The sequence below is a fragment of the Patiria miniata genome, unplaced genomic scaffold, assembly GCF_015706575.1.
Source record: "Patiria miniata isolate m_02_andy unplaced genomic scaffold, ASM1570657v1 HiC_scaffold_25, whole genome shotgun sequence".
Taxonomy (NCBI): Eukaryota; Metazoa; Echinodermata; class Asteroidea; order Valvatida; family Asterinidae; genus Patiria; species Patiria miniata.
This window is the reverse complement of record NW_024037064.1, coordinates 9,743,569-9,767,407: the sequence shown is the minus strand read 5'-3', so window position 1 is coordinate 9,767,407 and position 23,839 is coordinate 9,743,569. Positions and strand designations below refer to the sequence as shown.

Below are 23,839 nucleotides of genomic sequence, written 5' to 3'. Positions count from 1 at the left end.
GAACGTTATACATGTAATCAGTTGATTACCACACAAATTTAAAGTACGTCGCACATACATGTACATGTAGCGCACACAAACATCAACATCATAATTTCACAACAAAATGCTTCTCCAGGTTTTACGGTAAACGGATATAATTTGCTCACATTTATCCCGAGTTTCTTGTTAATGTTAAAATGGTAAAATCTTGATGTTTCTGTCGAGTCAAAAGAAGAGAGTCTTTCGGTTGGCTCTGGCTGAACGCGGAAGTACAAGTCGACGTAAAATGTAACATGAAGAGCGCCTCCAAGAGACAGCGTGCCAATTTATCCTGCGTTTCTATCTGACTATTCAGTATACAGACTGTGTTCGTGACCACCTGTTCGAACTGTTTTTGTTACTGTGAATCGTGCCAAACAAATGTTTTCTCAAATTAATGTTTAAATTTAACTTGGAGGACGTCATCAGGTTCAGTCGACAGTGCGTTCGAATGTCTCTTCCAGTGGTCTCCTCAACTCTCTCTTTGTTACCGTAGAGAGGGTACTTTGCACAAATTTTCTTCTTTTCTCAGGGCACTTATCTCCTTCCCATCTCATTCCACAAACTGCATTATAACATGAATAAACTGTTTGAATTTTTGTTTTAATAGTGTATTATTAGCGTTTGCCTTTTCATTTTTGTTAATTGTTTTATAATCTATTTTCTCCCTGCTTATTTTTCATTATTTTTTTTCGTGGGGGGGGGGGGGGGGTTGGTGGTGGATGGGTTTGATCGGTGGGGGTGGGGAGGTTTCGAAAGTAGCTCCAGCCTTTAAATAATTTAAAATGAACCTTATAAGGAATGTATATAATCTATGTAGATTTTCAATTTTTGTCTTCACGTTTCCTAAAAACCCAGGCTCATTGCGCTAATATATCTGCTGTTACTGTTTTGTATAATCATTTAAAAAAAAAAATCTAAACTGGTTCAATTGCCGCATCTCGTCCAACGCGGAAGACGTGCATTCCAAAATGCATGCTTATGCTTTGTAATGTTATGTATTACCATAACATTACAAAGATAACATTAAAGGGTTCGTATTCATAGAATTGCGGGAATGCAACTGAAGCTAGTATGAGCAGTTTTTGTCTATGCAAAATTACACGATCAAAGCCAAAAGTGGGTTAACGTTGTGGGGTAATAATTGTTTTGTAAATACTGCGTCAATGCTTGCAGTCATCAGAATTATTTCTAACTTTTGTACAGAGTATGTATTTGTCTACGGTTTTTCCTTTCCCAACTGACCCCTAGTTTTCAGGAACTATATATGTTTCTTGAGAACCAAATTGCACTAAAAACGGTAAAACATAATAATTAGAAATGGATATTTAAAAAAAAAATGGAGGTCATATAACCTCTCTAAAATATCCAACTTACTGGAAATATAAACTGCTTAAAGTAAAAAAAGAAAGGTGCATGTATTCTCGGTGCCGTACTGAAAGGTGTTTTCAAAGAGTCAACCGGGGTGATTAAAATTAAGTTTGTAATATAATCACTCCTTAACTTAACACAGTACAATTTTTTCCTTCAATTTCTCAATTAAATTGAATACATTATTTTGTATTTAGAAAAGCAAAAAAAAACCACCAAAATAAATAAGATATAAACCGCGTGATTACTTTGCTTTTAACTTGCATGGGTTATATTTATTTAGCATTGTGGGGCAAATGTTCTGGCTAACTCACGAAATGCCTACTTTGTGTAATCAAATACAGTGTCGATGAGAGGCTATTTAATTAGGAATTTAAAGGATGAATGTCATTTACAAAAAGTCAAAACAATTAGAGGGTTGTCGGCGTAATGAGTAAAACATGCCCCATGTAAGTCACTTTTAACAAAGCTTCATATGTAGGCATATGATTAGTAACGAAATCCTCGCTTTAATGAAATAAAAACAAAGTTGTTTATTTGTCTAAAATTATTCCATGGTAATGAAAAGCCAAAATATACAGATAGACAAGTATATCATGAGACGAGTGGTAAGGCGCTGAATGCACGGTCGATCTATTTGAACTTCGTTCAATATTGGCACTCAAGGAGATTTAGTATGGTCCCGTGTCAGGCTGACCCTTTCTGTTTGCGCAACCTGAATTCAACTACAAACACGTACTGTTATCGTGAAGCCCTGTGTATCGGCCTTTTACGTGCAGTAGTTAAATACACGACTCCACAAGCCTGTTTACAAATGATGCGCCACAGTTTACTAAACTAGATGTAGCATTAAACAAAAAATCATTTTGGCCAATAACCGATCACTTGGCTTGAATTTTACCCTTTAAACAAATATTAGGTTATCTTACGTTTATTTCAGTGTTCTCCATTTACAAACTTATCCTCATGTAATCTATATGAACCAAAATCTAGTCAAAATATATCGTTGATTTCGAGAAAATAACACATGTATAATTTGACTTTTGATTAAACGATCAAACAATTCTCGTAACTTCTGTTCATGGTGCATAAAGGACTGATAATAAAGGACTGCACAAAGGACTGATAATGACATTACAATAATCCTCAGTTGTCAGATCCAGTGTATTGTTTGTTGAAAAATAAAATACATCTAACGTACCAGAACAATTGATATACAAACAAATCGTAAGAATGGTATCCCAAACTTTCTCTCCAATAACGATTTCAGTTATTCATCTCTATAGTACTTGATCGTAGGATGAATTTGTATATACATGAATTAACAATCTTATTTGCTTCAACCACGCTTACGGTTAGGGTTTTCCCTTCAATTTCATTCTTAAACAATTTTTTTTACAAACTTTCGCCGCATTTGATTCAATGTGATATTTTGCTTTCTATTACTTTTTTGGGGGAATTCAAGTCTATTACTATCAACCAAGCCATTTTTTTTTCAGTTGAAACAGCTGAACTCAGCCAAATTAACTTTTAATTAACAAGAGCAAAGTGAAATCAACATCATGAGAATGAAACAATTTCTCAGAATTGCGCATTTACAGGCGAGCTGAACTAGAATTCAAATACCTAACATACTTATACTTAACATAGTTGGCATGTATTGCTTAAACTATGATACATTGTAATTAGTGTATGCGCATCCAACTGGACATCTAGGCTCAACTTCAATGTAGTGTTCAACCCTCCTGCTGTCTGATCAGTCACAGACAGTCAACAAATCAACCCTCTTTCCTGCCATGCCTCTTATGGCTAGTCACCAAACAGTCAGATCATACATGTATTTCAAGCAAGCACTCTGACTAGTCTAATTAAATCAACAGACACAAGCAGATAAGTAGTAGGCACATGTCTTATCTATCACCTACAGTCAAAGCATAGCTGTAGCACGACACATAAACTATCACAGCCAGTCAATCCTGCTTTATTTTGTCAAAGACTGAGCACTCAATCGTTAAAAACAATCACTAGACTGATTTTGACTGAAAGGAAAACTTGCACAGAATGTTTGTTTTCATAGGAGAGAAAATAACTAGCCAATATTATAACGAGTAGATCTTTGATATCAGTATTATTCCATACCATTGATAGGGTCCATACCGTCAATTGTATAGAATTGATTGCATGCAATTGTCATAATCGGTATAAATTTGTTGCAAGAGCCGTAATACCGTATTGTGAATGCAAATCATAAGCAAAACTGTGATGTCATTTTTGGCAAAACATGTACTTTTTTGTTCTTGCTGTGCGTCGATATTGACAGTTGCCCGAGTTATTTAGAGCTTTTATTCGAAGCATTTTTGTTGTCTACGGTGTTTCTTTTCTTCTAATTACCAAATCCTTAGTTATCAGGAACTGCGCATTGTTTGTTGCGAAAAAGTAAAAACTAAAAAGGGTGACTCATTATAATCCGAAACGGCCATTTATCAAAGAAAAATAAGTTTGGCTGAACATTGAAAATATTGCCCTTTTGAAATATGCAATTTACTGGAAATATAAACTGCTTACAGTCGAAAAATGGTACGTTTCCCCGGTGTCGTATTGAAGAGTGTTTTAAGAAATTCATCATTTCTCTCTTTTAAGTGATCATTGTGTTAAAATAAAGGTTTAAACAAAAGACCCACATTGACAGCTCTAAATATACATGTACACACTTGATGAATTAAGACGAGAAATCTTCAACCGACCACAGTTGTGAGTTGTAGAAAAAATTGACCGATTGATCAGAAAGTCCAAATTTTACAGGCAACACATGTAATCCAATACTGTATAATTAGGGTTTTTTTGCGTGTTGTATGAATGTGCTTAACTTAAATTTATTGTGGCAATTAGAACCGCTCGCTCAATTTTCTATCGGCATTTCATCCATGCTTATGAATTGACATGACTGATTACAATGTCGTATCACACCTGGCGATACATCTTTACTGTGTAGTAGTCAGCAACTGCCAGCTGCCCATCAGATGTGAATGCGATACCCATTGGGTAGTGCAGACCACGTGCGATGCACATGAGAAAGCCACCTTTAGGGTCATAGTGGTGGATATGCCCCGTGTCATCACCATTATGCATTGCAACATAGATACCCAAGCTATCAGTGCATACACCGTTGCATCGCATTACGGGTTGCCCATTGATGGTGGGCTTGATGATGTGCTGTGTAGTACCATTACCATCGGCAATATGCACTGTCTGTGATGTATGGGGACTTATTATCGCTCGATCATTGCCGTCAAAAGCCAGAAAGTAAGGTTTAATCTTGACTGGTATGGTATGAAGGAGCTCACCATCAGTGGGGCTGTGCACAGTCAATACCATCCTCGCCACATCTCCCACTGCAATGGTACCATCACTCTTGACAGCTACGCTCTGGAGGTCAACCGTGGTCTTACCCACCTCACTCGGCGGCACCGTTGGGAACTCGTATATGCCAGCATGTTGTCACTGTTGAACACCTTCACATGGGATGCGCTTTGCTCAACAACCACCAAGCGATTGTCGCTGTGTGTAGCTGCGATGCCGAGTGGATCTGTAGGAGTCACGATGTAAAAACAAACAGTAGTGGTCGATGCCAATCTGAATTGCAATTTAGAAAAATAATCAACCTGAAATCTTAAGATCGAGTGATAATTAGTTGTGTCCCAGGCAAAGATTAGACATTGTCAAGGTTCGATAAAAATGTTTCAGAAATCACTTTGTCTTAAGGGAACCTGTAAGTTGGGATGTTTAAGCTTGTCTTTATATCTACACCACCGATAATGAAGGATGAATTGGTTTTTGTATCTTTCAGTGGGATAATAGGAAAAAAAAACGAAAAGACTTCTGATAACAATTGAGAACTTCACTGGTGAACCAGTGTATCAGGAAAACTTATATTTCTTTCATTTTAAATGGATTTTCCTTGAACTGCCATCCTTTGAAAAAATGTAATGAAAAGAGAAAACCAAATTCATGAAAAAAACAAGAGCAAACTAATTAAAAATGCGGGGAACTGGGCAAAAACCCAATATCAAACGTGAGGTTTAATATAATTTACAGTAGAGTTTGTTCAATTAATGAAAAAAAAGCAAGGGAACTTGATTTTTGACGATGTATTTATATTTAAAAATCTCCATGTTATGAAAACCAATGTATTCACTAAAACATGTTTCGCATCAAATTTACTGTGATTTAGTTCCATCAGATCTCTTGAGGTAAATTAAAGCAGATATTGACGGAGAAAGAAATACATCATACATGTTTGTGTGCATAATTTGAGAGATTGCAATGCACGGTAATTAAAACTTACTTCCATGTATCGGGAACATGCTTTTCTGGTTGCCATCGATGCTGCAGATCACAACGCGGCTATTGAAGTGGTCAGCCACTGCAGTCTCATCAGGTTGACGAGCAGCTATGCCCCAAGCCCAATTGAACTCTCCTGGACCGCTTCTCCCTTTACCGAACTCCCGACACAGCTCCCATTTGCCTTCCACCACCACCACCTCACCCAGACTGATGCCACCATTACCCTCACTCTGCTTGAACTTCAGAAATGCAAGCCTGTCGTCAACTCTAGGCAAGCTCTGATCTGCCAACAATTTCAAGTCTTTGCTGATTGTGGGATAGAGTGAGAGAAACTCACTATCTGATGCAGTCCTTGTTACCTCTCCTGCTGTGTCTAGTGAATACTGAAATCTCTCCGCTACCAAGCCCATAGTTTTTTCGCATTCGTCCAGTTTTTGTTCACGATCTGTTTGGATGGTTTTGATGTCGTTAAGGATGAGATTTTCTTGAGCCGTTATCGCTGCTCGTATCTCAGCTGCTCTGTCTTGCACTTCTGTCATGACCCTCTTAACTGTGACACCTAGATCTTCTTTTATTCTTGAGACTCTCTCTCGTAATTTCTGGAGTTCTGTCATTGAGATTTCAAGTGGGGAAACCAGTTCAGCAAACGATTGCTTGTACGTCGATGTGGCTAGATTTCTGTCAATGTACGAGTGTTCTGGCTTACAGTGGTCGATGACGGTACAATCTCGGCAGATCAGTATTTCACAGGTCTTGCAGAAGAACCTTGTCACTTCGCCGTCGTGTATTGGACATTTAGGATGATGTCTTGGGTTTTCCTTTGTCAGTTTCACCTTTCCCTCACGAATGTCTTCCAAAGCTGCTATCGTGTGGCTGGATGTAGCAGCGATTCGCAGCTGTGTACGTCGACAACGAGAGCAGATATTCTGTGCACAATCCAGACATCGATGTATTGCCTCATTGCCATCATCACATGTCTCACAGAGCAGCTTTGTGTCACCCGAACACACCAACCTCTCTTGCAGTTCAAACTCCTCAACCAGACCAATCAGATGAAAGTTTGTTTTCAGACCCTGCACACCCACCTCAGGAAGTTTCGTCTCCTGTCGACAAACAGGGCAAGGAATCGATGTAGAGCCCTGATGCTTCGTGCTGCAGTATTTCAGCAGACATTGCTCACAAAAGCTATGTAGACATTCCAGTATCTTAGGCTGTTGGTATCTCGCTTTGCAGATGCTGCACTCAAGATGATGTCTGCTGACCGTCTCCAGAGCTGAACTTACCACAGGCCCAGTTGCCATTTCTGCGAGGAACAAACATATAATTTTACAGCCGCTAGTAAGAATAATAAAGAAGCGGATCACTTCAGTTTCTATTTTATTTTTGAATTGTTGATCTGTGCCGTCATTGTTATTAATCTCCGACTACTTTAATAATTGAAGCAATGCACCGGCTCTTGCCAGAGTTTAGTGTACTATAACCAGAGCAGTTTTTCAATGAGTTTAGATTTGCCAGCATGGTGCGTCACTCACCCTAATTACAGGGTTCACCTGTATCTTGCATCCGCTGTGTGTTACCTGGTCGTCTTGTGGAGTCAATAGAGTTTCTTGGTCGTACGTACTGCTCTTCATGGAACAACTGTCTTCCAGGCTTGTAATACTGCACTACTGATGTGGATGATCCAAGGATATATTGGCGGACAACAGTTTAGTGTAATGCACTATAAACGAGTATGTGTACGGCACTGAGTACGCAGTTGATATCTGGACTTTGTTCAAATTGCACTCAAGTGTATTTAGTATGCCGTGTCACGCTTATTTAACCCTTTTCTGTTTGCGCAACCTAAAGTCAGCTATACAATCGCATAATGTTAAACCATTGCTATGACGTCACACTATTGTTAAAAGTGTGGATTCGTATCTACGAATCTCTTACACTGGTCACAAAGTGTGGATTCGGAACTACAAATCTTTAGTAAAGTGTGGATTCGGAATTACGAATCCACACTTTGTACATGTCAAACAATTGTTCTCCATAATGAGCATGAATAGAACCGTCTGCGTGAAAAGTTGCGCAACAGAAAGGGTTAAATAAGCGTGACACGGGATACTAAATAGACTCGAGTGCAATTTGAACAAAGTCCAAATATCAACTGCGCGTATCAGTGCCGTACATATACACCAGTTTATAGTGCACTACACTACACTGTTGTCCGCCAATTTATCCTTGGATCATCCACATCAGTGGTGCAGTATTATAAGCCTGGGAGACAGTTGTTCAGTGCAGAGCAGTACGTACGACCAAGCAACTCTATTGACGCCACTAAAGTCAGCTATACAATCGCATAATGGTATCGTAATGCCTAGTGCATGTATCGGTTGTGCACATGCAGTGGTCTTCACAGTCAGATTCTCCGCCGTCACTGCAAAAACTACTTTAGTCAGAAGTATCGTAAAGCCTAGTGCATGCATCGGTCTTACACATCAGTGGTTAAACGCACGACGCCAGAGTACAAGCCTGCGTGTAACACCAGAGTTAAATTAAGCTAGCTGCAGCAGGGTGGCAGTAGGAATTTGTTAAAAATAACGCTCGTCCTTCGACTTTTTTTGGCAACAAAATATACGTTCTACACTCTATAAAGTTAACAAATTTCTGATATGTACATTCACACGTCTGAAAAGAAGATTGAGGTTGCTTTTTTTTTTGAAAATGACCTCATGTCTGGACGGATTCGAAAATGATTTGTATTTATTTCGTGTTGAAAGTCAAAACTCAAAGCACGGTCCATGACATACCAAGAGATGTGATCTGTCCTCAAATGACCCAGGAGTATGCCAACATACTCTGACGATCTAAAAAAAAATTTATATATTAACAAGGAATGTTTGAAATTTAACCAGTACTACCCGTTTCGTTTAATTAATGTATTTTGCATTTGTCAACATGGCTGAATGGATCACCTCTGGATACCCTCACTATTCTGAAGTTTTAGGGAGGGAGCCGTAGCTTTCCAACTCTCGTATTTGCACAGAACTTACAAATGACGTAAAATTCAACTTGAACTAAACTTTGTCTCATAAAAGGCTCCATTGAAATTACCATTATTTTTGTTAACCAGTTAATTAAAAGATCAACGGTACAGAGAATCAATTGATCAACTTTTGAGGATAGACATTTTGCTATATTTCACAACAAACATCAAACGGTTGTGACTGGGATCTGCTAATACATATTTCGTATATAGACACTTTTATATCATTGGACAATTGTGGCCGAATATTAGAGTGAGGAGACAATCCATCTGGAAGGGAAAAATATCTTGTCTGGGGTCCCATATTCATAAGGTGATCCTAGAAAACATAGAGTCCTTGAATTTTCCATACAACGTTAACTCAATATAAAGTAGGCCAATTGCACTTTGTTTTTCAAAAGATACATGTAATAATCTCATCTTTAACCCTAAAGGGGCCAGGGCGGAATCCGCCCCCCCCCCCCAACATTTTCCGCGATAGCCTCTAAAAAAAATGTTATAACTTTTTAGCCTCGAGCTTTGTGCATCTTTTGATACCAAAAACATAAAAATCAGACCACGGGTTGCCGTGTAGCGGAAAAATGTTCCTTTTTTATTTTTAAATTGGTTCCAATAGATTATTTGTGTCTCATTGGTTTCAACATGCACTTATAACATGCAATTAAGCTAAAAATAAACTTAAGTAATATTACAAACAAAACGGTTTTTCAGTTATCTCAGGACTGTCAGGAAATTGCGTCAAATTCGCTTTGACAGTTAAAACAAATTTATATCCTGCTAATTTTGTTTAAATTTTAACAACAGTATATTTCGTTCCAGTTGGGAGCTCAACCATGTCATAAAATATTTAGGACGGTTCAAACATTTCTATTGGCCAAGAACCGATCACGTGGCTTAATGTTAACCCTTTGAAAAGAAATCAGGTTAGTATCTTAATATATATAAACTTAATCTCATGTAATCTACATGAACTAAAATCTACTCAAAAAATATCGTTGATGTCAAGAAAATACATTAATACATAATTGGACTTTTTGTTAAAAGATAAAACAATGCTCGTAACTTCCGTTCATGATAACTCGAACTTTTTTTTCGCTACAGTAGTTCGCCTTTTTAATTACCATGAGTTGTAATAATAAAACAAAAACATGTTCCAATGGATTGCTTTTAATCCAGTTTCTTCTTGATTGTAAACTTCTGAAGCCAACCCATTCAGCTGAAGCAGCTGAAATTAACTAATGAAGCTCACTTTTGAAATGAGCGAAGTCAAATCAACAGAGAACGACATTCACATTCCCATAAATTGTGTATTTACATAAATTAAAATATGCCTTTGACAGACAATAAAATTTAGCTTTAAATTTGACACCACTTTGACACTTTGAACCTCTGTTCATGATGCATAAAGGACTGATAATAAAGGGCTGCACAAAGGACTGATAATGATATTACAATAATCCTCAGTTGTCAGATCCAATATATTGTTTGTTGAAAAATAATATTCGACTAGCGTATCCGAGAAATTGATATTATAAACAAATTGTTATAATGGTATCCTAAACTTTCTCTCCAATAACGATTTCAGTTATTCATCTCTATAGTACTTGATCTTAGGATGAATTTGTATATACATGATTTAAAAACCTTATTTGCTTCAACCACGCTTACGGTTTGGGTTTTCCCTTCAATTTCATTCTTAAACAATTTTTTTTACAAACTTTCACCGCATTTGATTCAATGTGATATTTTGTTTTCTCTTACTTTTGGGGGAGAAATCAAGTCTGTTACTTTCAACCAGGCCATTTTTTCAGTTGAAACAGCTGAACTCAGCCAAATCAACTTTTACTTAACAGGAGCAAAGTGAAATCAACATACATGTAGAATGATACAATTTCCCAGAATTGCGCATTTACAGGTGAGCTGAACTAGAATTCAAATACGTAACATACTTAAACTTAACATAGTTGGCATGTATGCTTAAACTATGATACACTGTTAGTAGTGTATGCGCATCCAACTGGACATCTAGGCTAAACTTCAATGTATTGTTCAACCCTCCTGCTGTCTGATCAGTCACAGACAGTCAACAAATCAACCCTCTTACCATGCCTCTTATGGCTAGTCACCAAACAGTCAGATCATACATGTATTTCAAGCAAGCACTGTGACTAGTCAAATTAAGTCAACAGACACAAGCAGATAAGTAGTAGGCACATGTCTTATCTATCAGCTACAGTCAAAGCATAGCTGTAGCACGACGCATGAATTATCACAGCCAGTCAATTCTGCTTTATTTTGTCAGAGAGCACTCAATCGTTAAAAACAGTCACTAGACTGATTTTGACTGAAAGGAAAACTTGCACAGAATGTTTGTTTGCATAGGAGGGATAATGACTAGCGAATATTATAACGAGTAGATCGTTGATATCAGTATTATTCCATACCATTGATGGGGTCCATACCGTCAATTGTATAGAATTGATTGAATGCAATTGGCATAATGGGTATAAATTTGTTGCAAGAGCCGTAATATCGTATTGCGAATGCAAATCGTAAGCAAAACTGCGATGTCATTTTTGGCAAAATATGTACTCTTTTTGTTCTTGCTGTGCGTCGATATTGACAGTTGCCCGAGTTATTTTGAGCTTTTATTTGAAGCATTTTTGTTGTCTATGGTATTTCTTTTCTTCTAATTACCAATCCCTTAGTTATCAGGGACTGCGCATTGTTTGTTGAGAAAGGCAAAAACTAAAAAGGGTGACTCATTATAATCCGAAACGGCCATTTATCAAAGAAAAATAAGTTTTGTTGGACATTGCAAATATTGCCTTTTTGAAATATGCAATTTACTGGAAATATAAACTGCTTACCAGTCGAAAAATGGTACATTTCCTCAGTGTCGTATTGAATAGTGTTTTAAGAAATTCATCATTTCTCTCTTTTAAGTGATCATTGTGTTAAAATAAGGTTTAAACCAAAGACCCACACTGACAGCTCTAAATATACATGTACATACTTGATAAAATTAACACTAGAAATCTTCAACCAACCACAGTTGTGGACAAAATTCACCGATTGATCAGAGAGTCAACATTTTAAAGGCAACACATGTATTCCAATACTGTATACATTGTGTAATTAGGGTTTTTTGCGTGTTGTATAAATGTGCTTAACTTAAATTTATTGTGGTAATTAGAACCACTCGCTCATTTTTCTATCGACAATTCACCCATGCTTATAAATTGACATGACTGGTAACAATGTCGTATCACACCTGGTGATACGTCTTTACCGAGTAGAAGTCAGCCACTGCCAGCTGCCCATCAGATGTGAATGTGATACCTATTGGGTAGTGCAGACCCTGTACGATGCACTGGAGGAAACCACCCTGAGGGTCATAGTGGTGGATATGACCAGTGTCATTACCATTATGCATTGCAACATAGATACCTGAGCTATCAGTGCATACACCGTTGCAGTTACGTACTTGTTGACCATTGATGGTGGGTTTGATGGTGCATTTTGTAGTACCATTGCTACCGGCAATATCCACTGTTTTTGATGCATTGCAACTTATTATAACTTGATCATTGCCGTCAAAAGCCAGAAAATAAGGTTTAATCTTGACTGGTATGGTATGAAGGAGCTCACCATCAGTGGGGCTGTGCACTGTCAATACCATCCTCGCCACATCTCCCACTGCAATGGTACCATCATTCTTGACAGCTACGCTGTGGAGGTCAACAGTGGTCTTACCGACCTCATTCGGCGGCACCGTTGGGAACTCGTATGCCAGTGTGTTGTCGCTGTTGAACACCTTCACATGGCGTGCGCCTTGCTCAACAACCACCAAACGATTGTCGCTGCGTGTAGCTTCGATGCCGAGTGGACCTGTAGGGGGCACGATGTAAAAACAAACAATAGTGGTCAATTTTAATCTGAATTGCAATTTATAAAAATTATCAAAAATGAATTGGAGTGATAATTAATGTGTCCCTGGCCAAAAGTATACATTGTCAAATATACATGTACATTTGTACATGTCAGGGGTGTGAGTGACCACTGATAAAAATAGCTGAAAATAGCTGAAAAAGGTGTAAAAAAGCTGAGCTTTGGAAATCTCCTATACTTTTGTACACTGCAAGTGAATGAAAAAAAGCTGAAATCCAAAACAAAAACAGCTGAAATCAGCCTTAAAGCTGAGATTTCACACCCCTGACATGTACATGTTAGGGATATCACTGTGTCTTAAGGTATCCTGTACATATTGATGTTTCAGCCTTTCGATAATTGCCTTTTGTATCTTTCAGTGGGATAATAGGGGGAAAAACTAAAAGACTCCTGACAACAATTGAGAACTAAACTGGTGAACCAGTGTATCAGGAAAACTTATATTTCTTTCATTTTAAATGGATTTTCCTTGAACTTTCATCCTTTGGAAAAATGTCATGAAGAGAGAAAACCAAATTCATGAAAACAAACAAGAGCAAACTAGTTAAAAATGCCAGGGGACGGGGCAAAAACCCAATATCAAACATGAGGTTTAATTTACAGTAGAGTTTGTTCAATTTATGAAAAAATATCAAGAAAATTTGATTTTTGACATGGACGATGCATTTACATTTAAAATTCTTCATGTTATGAACACAAAGGTATTCACTTAAAATGTTTCGCATCAAAGCTAGTGTGATTCCGTTTCATCAGATCTCGTGAGGAAAATTAAAAACAAAAATATAACGATGAGCAAAGAAAATGTTGTTTCTGTGCATGACTCGGCAGATTGCAATGAACGGTAATTTAAACTTACATCTTTGCATCGGTATCGTGCTTTTCTGGTTGCCATCGATGCTGCAGATCACAACTCGTTTGTTGATGTTGTCAGTCACTGCAATCCCATCAGGTTGACGAGCAGCTATGCCCCAAGCCCCGCTGAACTCTCCTGGACCGCTTCCCATAGTACCAAACTCTCGACACAGCTCCCATTTGCCTTCCACCACCACCTCACCCAGACTGATGCCACCAACACCCTCACTCTGCTTGAACTTCAGAAATGCAAGCCTGTTGTCAACTCTAGGCACACTCTGATCTGCCAACAATTTCAAATCTTTACTGATTGTGGCATAGAGTGAGAGAAAGTCACTATCTGATGCAGTCTTTGTCACCTCTCTAGCTGTGTCAAGTGAATACTGAAATCTCTTCACTGCCAAGCTCATAGTTTTCTCATATTCGTCCAGTTTTTGTCCACGATCTGTTTGGATGTTTTTAATGTCGACAAGGATGCGATTTTCTTGAGCTGTTACCTGTGCTCGTATCTCAGCTGCTCTGTCTTGCACTTCTGTCATGACCCTCTTAACTGCGACACCCAAATCTTCTTTCATTCTTGAGACTTTCTCTCGTGACTCCTGGAGTTTTGTCATTGAGTTTTTAAGTGGAGGAAACAGTTCAGCCAATGATTGCTTGTACTTTGATGTGACCTCATCACTCTCAACGTACGAATGTTCTGGTTTGCAGTGGTTTATGACCGTGCAATCCCGGCAGATCAACACTTGACACGTTGTGCAAAAGAATCGTGCCACTTCGCCCTCATGTTTCGGACATTTTGGATGTTGTTTTGGGTTTTTCTTCGTTAGTTTCACCTTTCCCTCACGAACGTCGTCCAAAGTAGCTATTACGTGGCTTGATGTTACAGGAACTCGTTTGTGTGAACTATGACATCGTGAGCAGATATTAAGTGAACAATCCAGACACTGATGTGTTGCCTCATTGCCATCATCACACGTCTCGCAGATCAGCTTTGTGTCACCCGAACACACCAACTTTTCCTGCAGTTCAAACTCCTCAACCAGACCAATCAGATGAAAGTTGGTTTTCAGACCCTGCACCCCAGACTCTGGAAGTTTCGTCTCCTGCCGACACACAGGGCAAGGAATCGCTGTAAAGCCCTCGTGCTTCGTGCTGCAGTATTTCAGCAGACATTGCTCACAAAAGCTATGTAGGCATTCTAGTATCTTGGGCTGCTGATACCTCTCTTGGCAGATAGAGCACTCAAAATGATGTCTGCTGATCGTCTCCAGAGCTGAACTTACCGCAGGTCCAGTCGCCATTTCTGCGAGGAACAGAAATATAATTTAACAGCCGCTATAAAGAAGCGGATCACTTCAGTTTGTATCTTAATTTTGAATTGTTGATCCATGCCTTCATTATTATTAATCTCCAACTACTATCTCCAATGCACCGGCTCTTGCCTGAGTTTAGTGTACTATAACCAGACTAGTTTTTCAATGAGTTTAGATTTGCCAGCATGGTGCATCACTCACCCTAATTACAGGGTTCACCTGTATCTTGCATCCGCTGTGTGTTACCTGGTCGTCTTGTGGAGTCAATAGAGTTTCTTGGTCGTACGTACTACTCTGCACTGAACACCTATCTTCCAGGCTTATAATACTGCACCACTGATGTGGATGATCCAATGATAAATTGGCGGACAACAGTACAGTGTAGTGCACTATAAACTGGTATGTGTACGGCACTGAGTACGCAGTTGATATCTGGACTTTGTTCAATTTGCACTCAAGTGTATTTAGTATCCAGTGTCAGGCTTATTTAACCCTTTCTGTTTGCGCAACCTAATGTCTGCTATACAATCGCATAATGGTATCGTAATGCCTAGTGCATGTATCGGTCTTACACATGCAGTGGTTAAACGCACGACTCCAAAGTACAAGCCTGCGTATAAATGATGCACCAGAGTTTAATTAAGCAAGCTGCAGCAGGGTAGCAGTATACATTTGCTAAAAATAACGCTCGTCCTTCGACTTTTTGTTCAACACATTTTACGTTCTACACTCTATAAAGTTAACATATCCCCGATATGTACAGTCACACGTCTGAAAAGAAGATTGAGGTTGCTAAATTATTTGAAAATGACCTCATGTCTGGACGGATTCAAAATGCATTGTATTAATTTCGTGTTGAAAGTCCAAACTCAAAGCACGGTCCATGACATACCAAGACATGTGATCTCTTCACGTGACCCAGGAGTATGCCAACATACTCTGGCGATCTATTTTATTATGAAAAAGGAATGTTTGAAATGTTAACCAGTACTAACCCCTTTTGGGTTAATCAATGTATTTTGCATTTGTCAACATGACTGAATGTAACAACGGGCGGAGTTTGGATCAACTCTGGATACCCTCGCTATTCTGCAGTTTTAGGGAGGGAGCCATAGCTTTCCAACTCTCGTATTTGCAGAAAACTTACAAAGACGTCAAATTCAACTTGAACTAAACTTTGTCTCATAAAAGGCTCCACTTAAATTACCATTATTTTTGTTACCCAGTTAATTAGAAGATCAACGGTACAGAGAATCAATTTAACTTTTGAGGATAGACATTTTGCTATATTTCACGACAAACATCAAACGGTTGTAACTGGGATTTGCTATTACATATTTGATATATAAACACTTTTATATCATTGGACAATTGTGGCCAAGTATTAAAGTAAGGAGTCAATCCATCTGGAAGGGAAAAATATCTCGTCTTGGGTCCCATATTCATAAGGTGATCCTAGGAAACATAGAGTCCTTGAATTTTCCATACAACGTTAACTCAATATAAAGTAGGCCAATCACGCTTTGTTTTTCAAGCGACACGTAATAGCCTCATCTTTAAACAGTGTCTTGTGTCAACACGGAGAAAACTTGGCGATAAGATGCAGTCCCAGTCCAAACACACCATTTCCCCCGCATTTTGCTCGGAAACGATAGTCCTGGTTGACAAAATATCTCAAAAATTAATTAATGCATTAAAATCAACGGTGGCCAGGTGATTCATCATGAAAAATAGACAAACTAGACAGAAGATTTAGACAAAATATTCTTTTTCTCTCCCTCAACAGTGTTTTGTGTCAACACGGAGAAAACTTGGCGATAAGATGAAGGCCAAGTCCAAACAGACCTTTTCCCCCAGATTTATATCCGAAACGATAGTCCTTGTCTACAAACTATCTCAAAAATTAAGTAATGCATTGCATTGAACGGTGGCCAGGTGATTTATCATGAAAAAAAGACAAACTAGACAGAAGATTTAGACAAAATATTCTTGTTCTCTTCCTCAACAGTGTCTTGCGTCAACACGGAGAAAAACTTGGCGATAAGATGAAGGCCAAGTCCAAACAGACCATGTTTCCAAAGATTTTGCTCGGAAACGATAGTCCTTGTCTACAAACTATCTTAAAAATTAAGTAATGCATTAAATTGAACGGTGGCCAGGTGATTCATCATGAAAAATAGACAAACTAGACAGAAGATTTAGACAAAATATTCTTTTTCTCTCCCTCAACAGTGTTTTGTGTCAACACGGAGAAAACTTGGCGATAAGATGAAGGCCAAGTCCAAACAGACCTTTTCCCCCAGATTTATATCCGAAACGATAGTCCTTGTCTACAAACTATCTCAAAAATTAAGTAATGCATTGCATTGAACGGTGGCCAGGTGATTTATCATGAAAAAAAGACAAACTAGACAGAAGATTTAGACAAAATATTCTTGTTCTCTTCCTCAACAGTGTCTTGCGTCAACACGGAGAAAAACTTGGCGATAAGATGAAGGCCAAGTCCAAACAGACCATATTTCCAAAGATTTTGCTCGGAAACGATAGTCCTTGTCTACAAACTATCTTAAAAATTAAGTAATGCATTAAATTGAACGGTGGCCAGGTGATTTATCATGAAAAATAGACAAACTAGACTGAAGATTTAGACAAAATATTGTTTTTCTCTTCTTCAACAGTGCATTGTGTCAACACGGAGAAAACTTGGCGATAAGATGCAGTCCCAGTCCAAACAGACCATTTTCCCCAGATTATGGACAAACTTTATACTGTTGGGAAGCGGATGAATGAATCAACCAGCATGCAAAAGGGCAAGGCTGTAGACATAAAACTTTTGGAGAAAACTGCAGATTTAGTACCTAATGCCACTTGCTTCGTTTCTGTGCAGTAAATCCCATAGCAAGGCCTGTCAGCGCCCACCCGCATGGCTCTCATGTATCGCCGTCTAAAGGTGCCTTAACATGGACCTTTCTGGACAAACTTTATACTGTTGAGAAGCGGATGAATTGGCCGCCCAGCATGCAAAAGGGCAAGGCTGTAGACCTAAAACGTTTGGAGAAAACTGCAGATATAGTACCTAATGCCACTTGTTTCGTTTCTATGCAGTAAATCCCACAGCAAGGCCTGTCAGCGCCAACCAGCACGGCTCTCATGTATTGCCGTCTAAAGGTGCCTTAACATGGACTGTTCTGGACAAACTTTATACTGTTGGGAAGCGGATGAATTGGCCAACCAGCATGCAAAAGGGCAAGGCTGTAGACGTAAAACTTTTGGAGAAAACTGCAGACGTAGTAACTAATGCCACTTGTTTCGTTTCTGTGCAGTAAATCCCACAGCAAGGCCTGTCAGCGCCAACCAGCACGGCTCTAATGTATCGCCGTCTAAAGGTGCCTTAACACGGATTGTTCTGGCCAAACTTTATACCGTTGGGAAGCGAACGAATGCGCCAACCGGCATGCGAAAGAGCAAGGCTGTAGATTTAAAACTTTTGAAGAAAAATGAAGATGTAGTCACCGATGCCACTTGTTTTGTTTCTGTGCAGTAAATCCCGTAGCAAGACCTGTCAGCGCCAACCAGCATGGCTCTGATGTATTGCAGGCTAAAGGTACCTTTTCTGGACAAACTTTATACCGTTGGAAAGCAGATGAATGGGCTAACCAGCATGCAAAACGGCAAGACCTCATATCTAGACCAGAAACTTTTGGAGAAAACCGCAGAGGTAGTAGCCGATTCCACGAGTTTCGTTTTTGTGCAGTGGGTAAAATATCAAGGCCTGTCAGCGCCAACCTGCATGGCTGTCATGTATCGCATTCTAAAGGTACCTTAACACGGACGGTTCTGGACAAACTTTATACCGTTGGAAAGCGGATGAATGAGCGAATTTGCCTGCAAATCGGCAAAGCTCTAGATTTGAAACTTTTGGAGAAATCAGATGCCAGATGTAGTACATGATGCACTCAGTTTCCACTTAGTGCAGTAAACCCCACATGAAGGCCTGTCAGCGCCGCAGCATACTGGCTCTCTATATCGCAGTCAAAAGGTACCTTAACATTTTCAGTTTTAGACAAACTATGCATTGTTCGAAAGCTGATGAATAGGCCAACAAACTGACAAAGAAGCAAACTTTTAGATTCAAGGCTTGAGGAGAAAATGCAAGATGTACTACATGATGTACAGAGTTTTCACTTTGTGCAGTAAATCCCGTAGGAAGGCCTGTCAGCGCCGCAGCACACTGGCTCTCTATATCGCAGTCAAAAGGTACCTTAACATTTTCAGCAAACTATGCATTGTTCGAAAGCTGAGGAATAGGCCAACAAACTGACAAAGAAGCAAACCTTTAGACCCAAGGCTTGAGGAGAAAATGCAAGATGTACTACATGATGTACAGAGTTTTCACTTTGTGCAGTAAACCCCACATGAAGGCCTGTCAGCGCCGCAGCATACTGGCTCTCTATATCGCAGTCAAAAGGTGCCTTAACATTTTCAGCAAACTATGCATTGTTCGAAAGCTGATGAATAGGCCAACAAACTGACAAAGAAGCAAACCTTTAGACCCAAGGCTTGAGGAGAAAATGCAAGATGTACTACATGATGTACAGAGTTTTCACTTTGTGCAGTAAATCCCATAGGAAGGCCTGTCAGCGCCGCAGCACACTGGCTCTCTATATCGCAGTCAAAAGGTACCTTAACATTTTCAGCAAACTATGCATTGTTCGAAAGCTGATGAATAGGCCAACAAACTGACAAAGAAGCAAACCTTTAGACCCAAGGCTTGAGGAGAAAATGCAAGATGTACTACATGATGTACAGAGTTTTCCACTTTGTGCAGTAAATCCCGTAGGAAGGCCTGTCAGCGCCGCAGCATACTGGCTCTCTATATCGCAGTCAAAAGGTGCCTTAACATTTTCAGCAAACTATGCATTGTTCGAAAGCTGATGAATAGGCCAACAAACTGACAAAGAAGCAAACCTTTAGACCCAAGGCTTGAGGAGAAAATGCAAGATGTACTACATGATGTACAGAGTTTTCACTTTGTGCAGTAAATCCCATAGGAAGGCCTGTCAGCGCCGCAGCATACTGGCTCTCTATATCGCAGTCAAAAGGTACCTTAACATTTTCAGCAAACTATGCATTGTTCGAAAGATGATGAATAGGCCAACAAACTGACAAAGAAGCAAACCTTTAGACTCAAGGCTTGAGGAGAAAATGCAAGATGCACTACATGATGCACAGAGTTTTCACTTCGTGCAGTAAATCCCAGAGGAAGGCCTGTCAGCGCCGCAGCATACTGGCTCTCTATATCGCAGTCAAAAGGTACCTTAACATTTCCAGTTTTAGACAAACTATACATTGTTCGAAAGCTGATGAATAGGCCAACAAACTGACAAAGAAGCAAACTTTAGATCCAAGGCTTGACGAGAAAATGCAAGATGTACCACATGATGTACAGAGTTTTCACTTTGTGCAGTAAATCCCATAGGAAGGCCTGTCAGCGCTCTAGCATACTGGGTCTTTATATCGCAGTCTCCTTGTGAAGGAAGTGGCCTATGACCTATGTATGAAGCATCTGGCTGCAGCTGTTCAAGACCGCAGTTAGGCAATATGCACAAATAATGTGCGCAAATGCTATCCGAAAACTTCCCATAGAAATGTGCGCACGTTCGATTCATTCCGGATGTGATTTCTGGTTCATTGTGGACCATGTGCACAACATTTTGAGCGTTGCATGATGCAATCCGACCGTTCGTGATTCGAAACGGAGCCAGAACAAGTGACGGGAATTGTAAATTATATACAACACATGAGTTTTACACAATTTCCTTATTACGTTTTTCAACGAGAAAAAAACACCTCTAAGGCCAAAAAAATAAGTCTCCGGTTTCTGGTATGGAGCTTGCCCAAAAGGTGGTGCGGTGGCGCGGCTTTTTTTTTTGTTACCTGATTGTTTTGCTTCAAATGTCGGCTGATGACTGCAAATGGTGCCCGACTAAACTTAGTGCAAATATATGAGAGCCTGAGAGGCCACATAAAGCTTATTCTCGACCATAATCCCATCTAAAGACACATTAAAATTGTGCAGCAGCAGGATTCCAGTCAAACCACTGAGTTTGGCGGTTTTGAGACATCATCTTTCATTGAAAAAGAAATCATTTTGCCGACGCGCATGGCTACGGCGACGCGCGCGCATACCAGACTACCGTAGACTTATTTTTTTGGGCCTAAACTGGAATAAAAGAGTAATGAATCAGTCTTAACCATTTCAAACCTTGCAGAATCATGACCTTGATGACACTCAGGTGCTTGATGCTTGATGTTTGATGTGTTGACTAGCTCCGAAGAAGCACATTGCTTGTCCATGGAGAAGCAGTCGAGGTGACTCAGTTGTGCAGTTGTGCAGGTGCGGTAGAGATACAGATACAGTGCAAGTAAAAACATTCTCACTTCTTAGAGTTGCTGGTGGGTGGTGGTGGGATATGTCTCTCAACGCCGGAAGGGCCACTGCCTGAAAAGCTGACACTGATTCCAGCTGGCATAGGCCTATGTATGGTGTAGACGAAGAATGAGAATTTGAATGCCTGAACTGGTTACAATAGTAAAGATGATGTTGGGATCTGCTTAATGCTGGGTGAAGTTGGATACAAGATGGAAAGTTGACATTGACGAAGTTCACTGGTCAAGCAAAATCCAACCAATCAGAGGGTGAATTCTTCAAAGTATTCCAGCGTCCTGTTTGCAGAGCGGGGGGTACGAGCGAAAAAGTTATTCATGCCGTTAATTGAGAAGGGCGCCCTCAATAGGTAAGAATTTTATGTCCAACCACATGTCAGAGGGCGCGCCGTATATATACCGCGCAAGTCAAGGTCTCTTCGAAAGGAAACCATGCAAAATCAGTGCACAAAATTTATGAGAGTCCAGCAGAAAGTGAAAGTATTGTCGTCAGTTAAGTCTGTGAATCATGGAATGCTTCCAGAGGAAGAAGGTATTCTACGGGCCGTACACGAGTTGTTATCACTGGTGTTGGTAAGAAGTTTTGTGGCCGTGGACGAACACGTGTATAGCCTACCATACGCGTAGTTGCATACTCCTATTCCTAAATCATGAAATGTGGCCTATTTACTGGACTGCCTCCGTAAACATAGGCCACACGTCCACATGTACAAAAACGCGTCGCACTTTGTCAAATTTTGATTTTCACATTTAGGCTTAGTTTGTAGGGTTTTTTTTGCTTTAGAAGCATACTCACCCTCTTTATACTAAGGCTAATCAGAAAGTGCTGCCTTTTTCAGTCTAATTTTTGTGAAATTTCATGTTGAAATTTTGATACGCAAATGTGTCCAAATGAATCTGGATATTTCACGAAAAATAGACATCTGAAAAGGCAGCACTTTCTCATTAGCCTACATGTATAAAGAGGGTAAGATGCTTCTAGAGCAAAAAAATCCTACAAACTAAGCCTAAATGTGAAAATCAAAATTTGACGAGGTGCGACACGTTTTTGTACATGTGGATGTGTGGCCTATGTTTACGGAGGCAGTCCAGTAAATTGGCCACATTTATGGGCTAGCATACTCCTAGAACTATGACGAGCCTCATGACATAGTTCTAGGAGTACGACTTGCAGGCTCTGGCCCAACCTCGTCCTCGATTGCACTGCAGTGCTCTCTTTGGAAAGAATTCCATACACCCCTACATGTAGTTATCTTTTTACAATGACTCTTTAACCATCAGAGAGGAATAATAATGTCCTAAAAAGTGAAATTGAGCAGGGAAAATATTTAAGCAATTAGTTGAAAAACACTTGAATTTTTCAGGCCAGTCTGTTCACCATGTTCACTAGCTTGAGTAACTCCAGCTGACATGCTCATATTCATTCACATGTAGCGCTGGAGACATAACAATTGAACCCTAAAAAACGGCCTCTCAAAAATTGTTCATTTTAGCTCTAGTAATAATCCCACCCCAGATTCCATTTACATACCTCATACATTCATACATACCTGTGCAGATATTATACTCCTAGAACTACATGTATGATGCCGCGTGAGCGGAGCCTCATAGACACAGAACCCCGCCAAATTGTTTGCAGCCCGAAACACCAACCAATTAAGTACAAAAGCGTCCATCAAAACAGAGTCATTTCCCACAGAACTACTGCACAGTTTGCCCCTAAACTTTGTACAATACCTCATGACATACGTTATGTGCGCCGAACAAACATCGCTGGATTCTGTCGGTTTTTAGGCCCAAAATGGTGAAAAATATGCCCTTTCCGTACTGAGCCAGCCTGACATTTGAAACGTGCACACAGAGATTATGATCGACTGATGATTTTCGGTTTGCTCGGAGCGCGCCGCAGGGGGTACTGTACAAGTGAAATGATAGTATACGCATGTGTACAAGTGCAAGTACCGTATACCCACTGTGGCGCGTTCAGATCAAGCGAACTGAATATCAATGATCGATCATAATCTTTGCATGCACGTTTCAAGTGTCTGGTTGGCTCAGTACGGAAAGGGCATATTTTTCATTATTGACGGTGCGAAGAACTGATGTTGTTTTTACTCCAGACACTGCATACTAAACAAACGCTAAAGTAATGTAATGCACAGGCTGGCACCAGACTATTCCTCATACATTTTCAAAAATAAATCGTACAAATTATCCAAATGATCCAATACCGGGGGAGAGAACACTAGTGGTGGGCTGTACTGCTCAACACCCTGGGGACGAGGTTGGCTCTGACTGTACTACTATTGCCACGATCGCAAGTTCCATGAGTACGGCCAGACAGGCAATGCTCCCCTAACTGCTACTGATTTTAATTAAAATTATCTTGGTTGGTTGTTGGTTCTTCTCCTAAGGACTTTCCACAAGGGAGTATAACTTCGGAGGCCAGAAACACCGGGGCAAACCCCTTCTCTCAGTGATAAGTGTTACTGGGTTCTTTTACGTGCGT

At 39.7% G+C, this 23,839-nt stretch overlaps 1 protein-coding gene and 1 pseudogene across 1 annotated transcript; both read right to left on the bottom strand.

Moving 5' to 3' along the window:
* Positions 1–4,337: 4,337 nt before the first annotated feature.
* On the bottom strand, positions 4,338–6,146 carry LOC119732876 (annotated as a pseudogene).
* A 5,889-nt stretch (positions 6,147–12,035) lies between these two features.
* LOC119733014 (E3 ubiquitin-protein ligase TRIM71-like) lies at positions 12,036–14,871 on the bottom strand. Its single transcript, XM_038206595.1, has 2 exons — positions 13,575–14,871; positions 12,036–12,658 (listed from the first exon to the last, which is right to left on the bottom strand). The coding sequence occupies exons 1-2, from the start codon at positions 14,869–14,871 to the stop codon at positions 12,036–12,038; spliced, it is 1,920 nt and encodes a 639-aa protein (XP_038062523.1).
* Between the last annotated feature and the right edge of the window lie 8,968 nt (positions 14,872–23,839).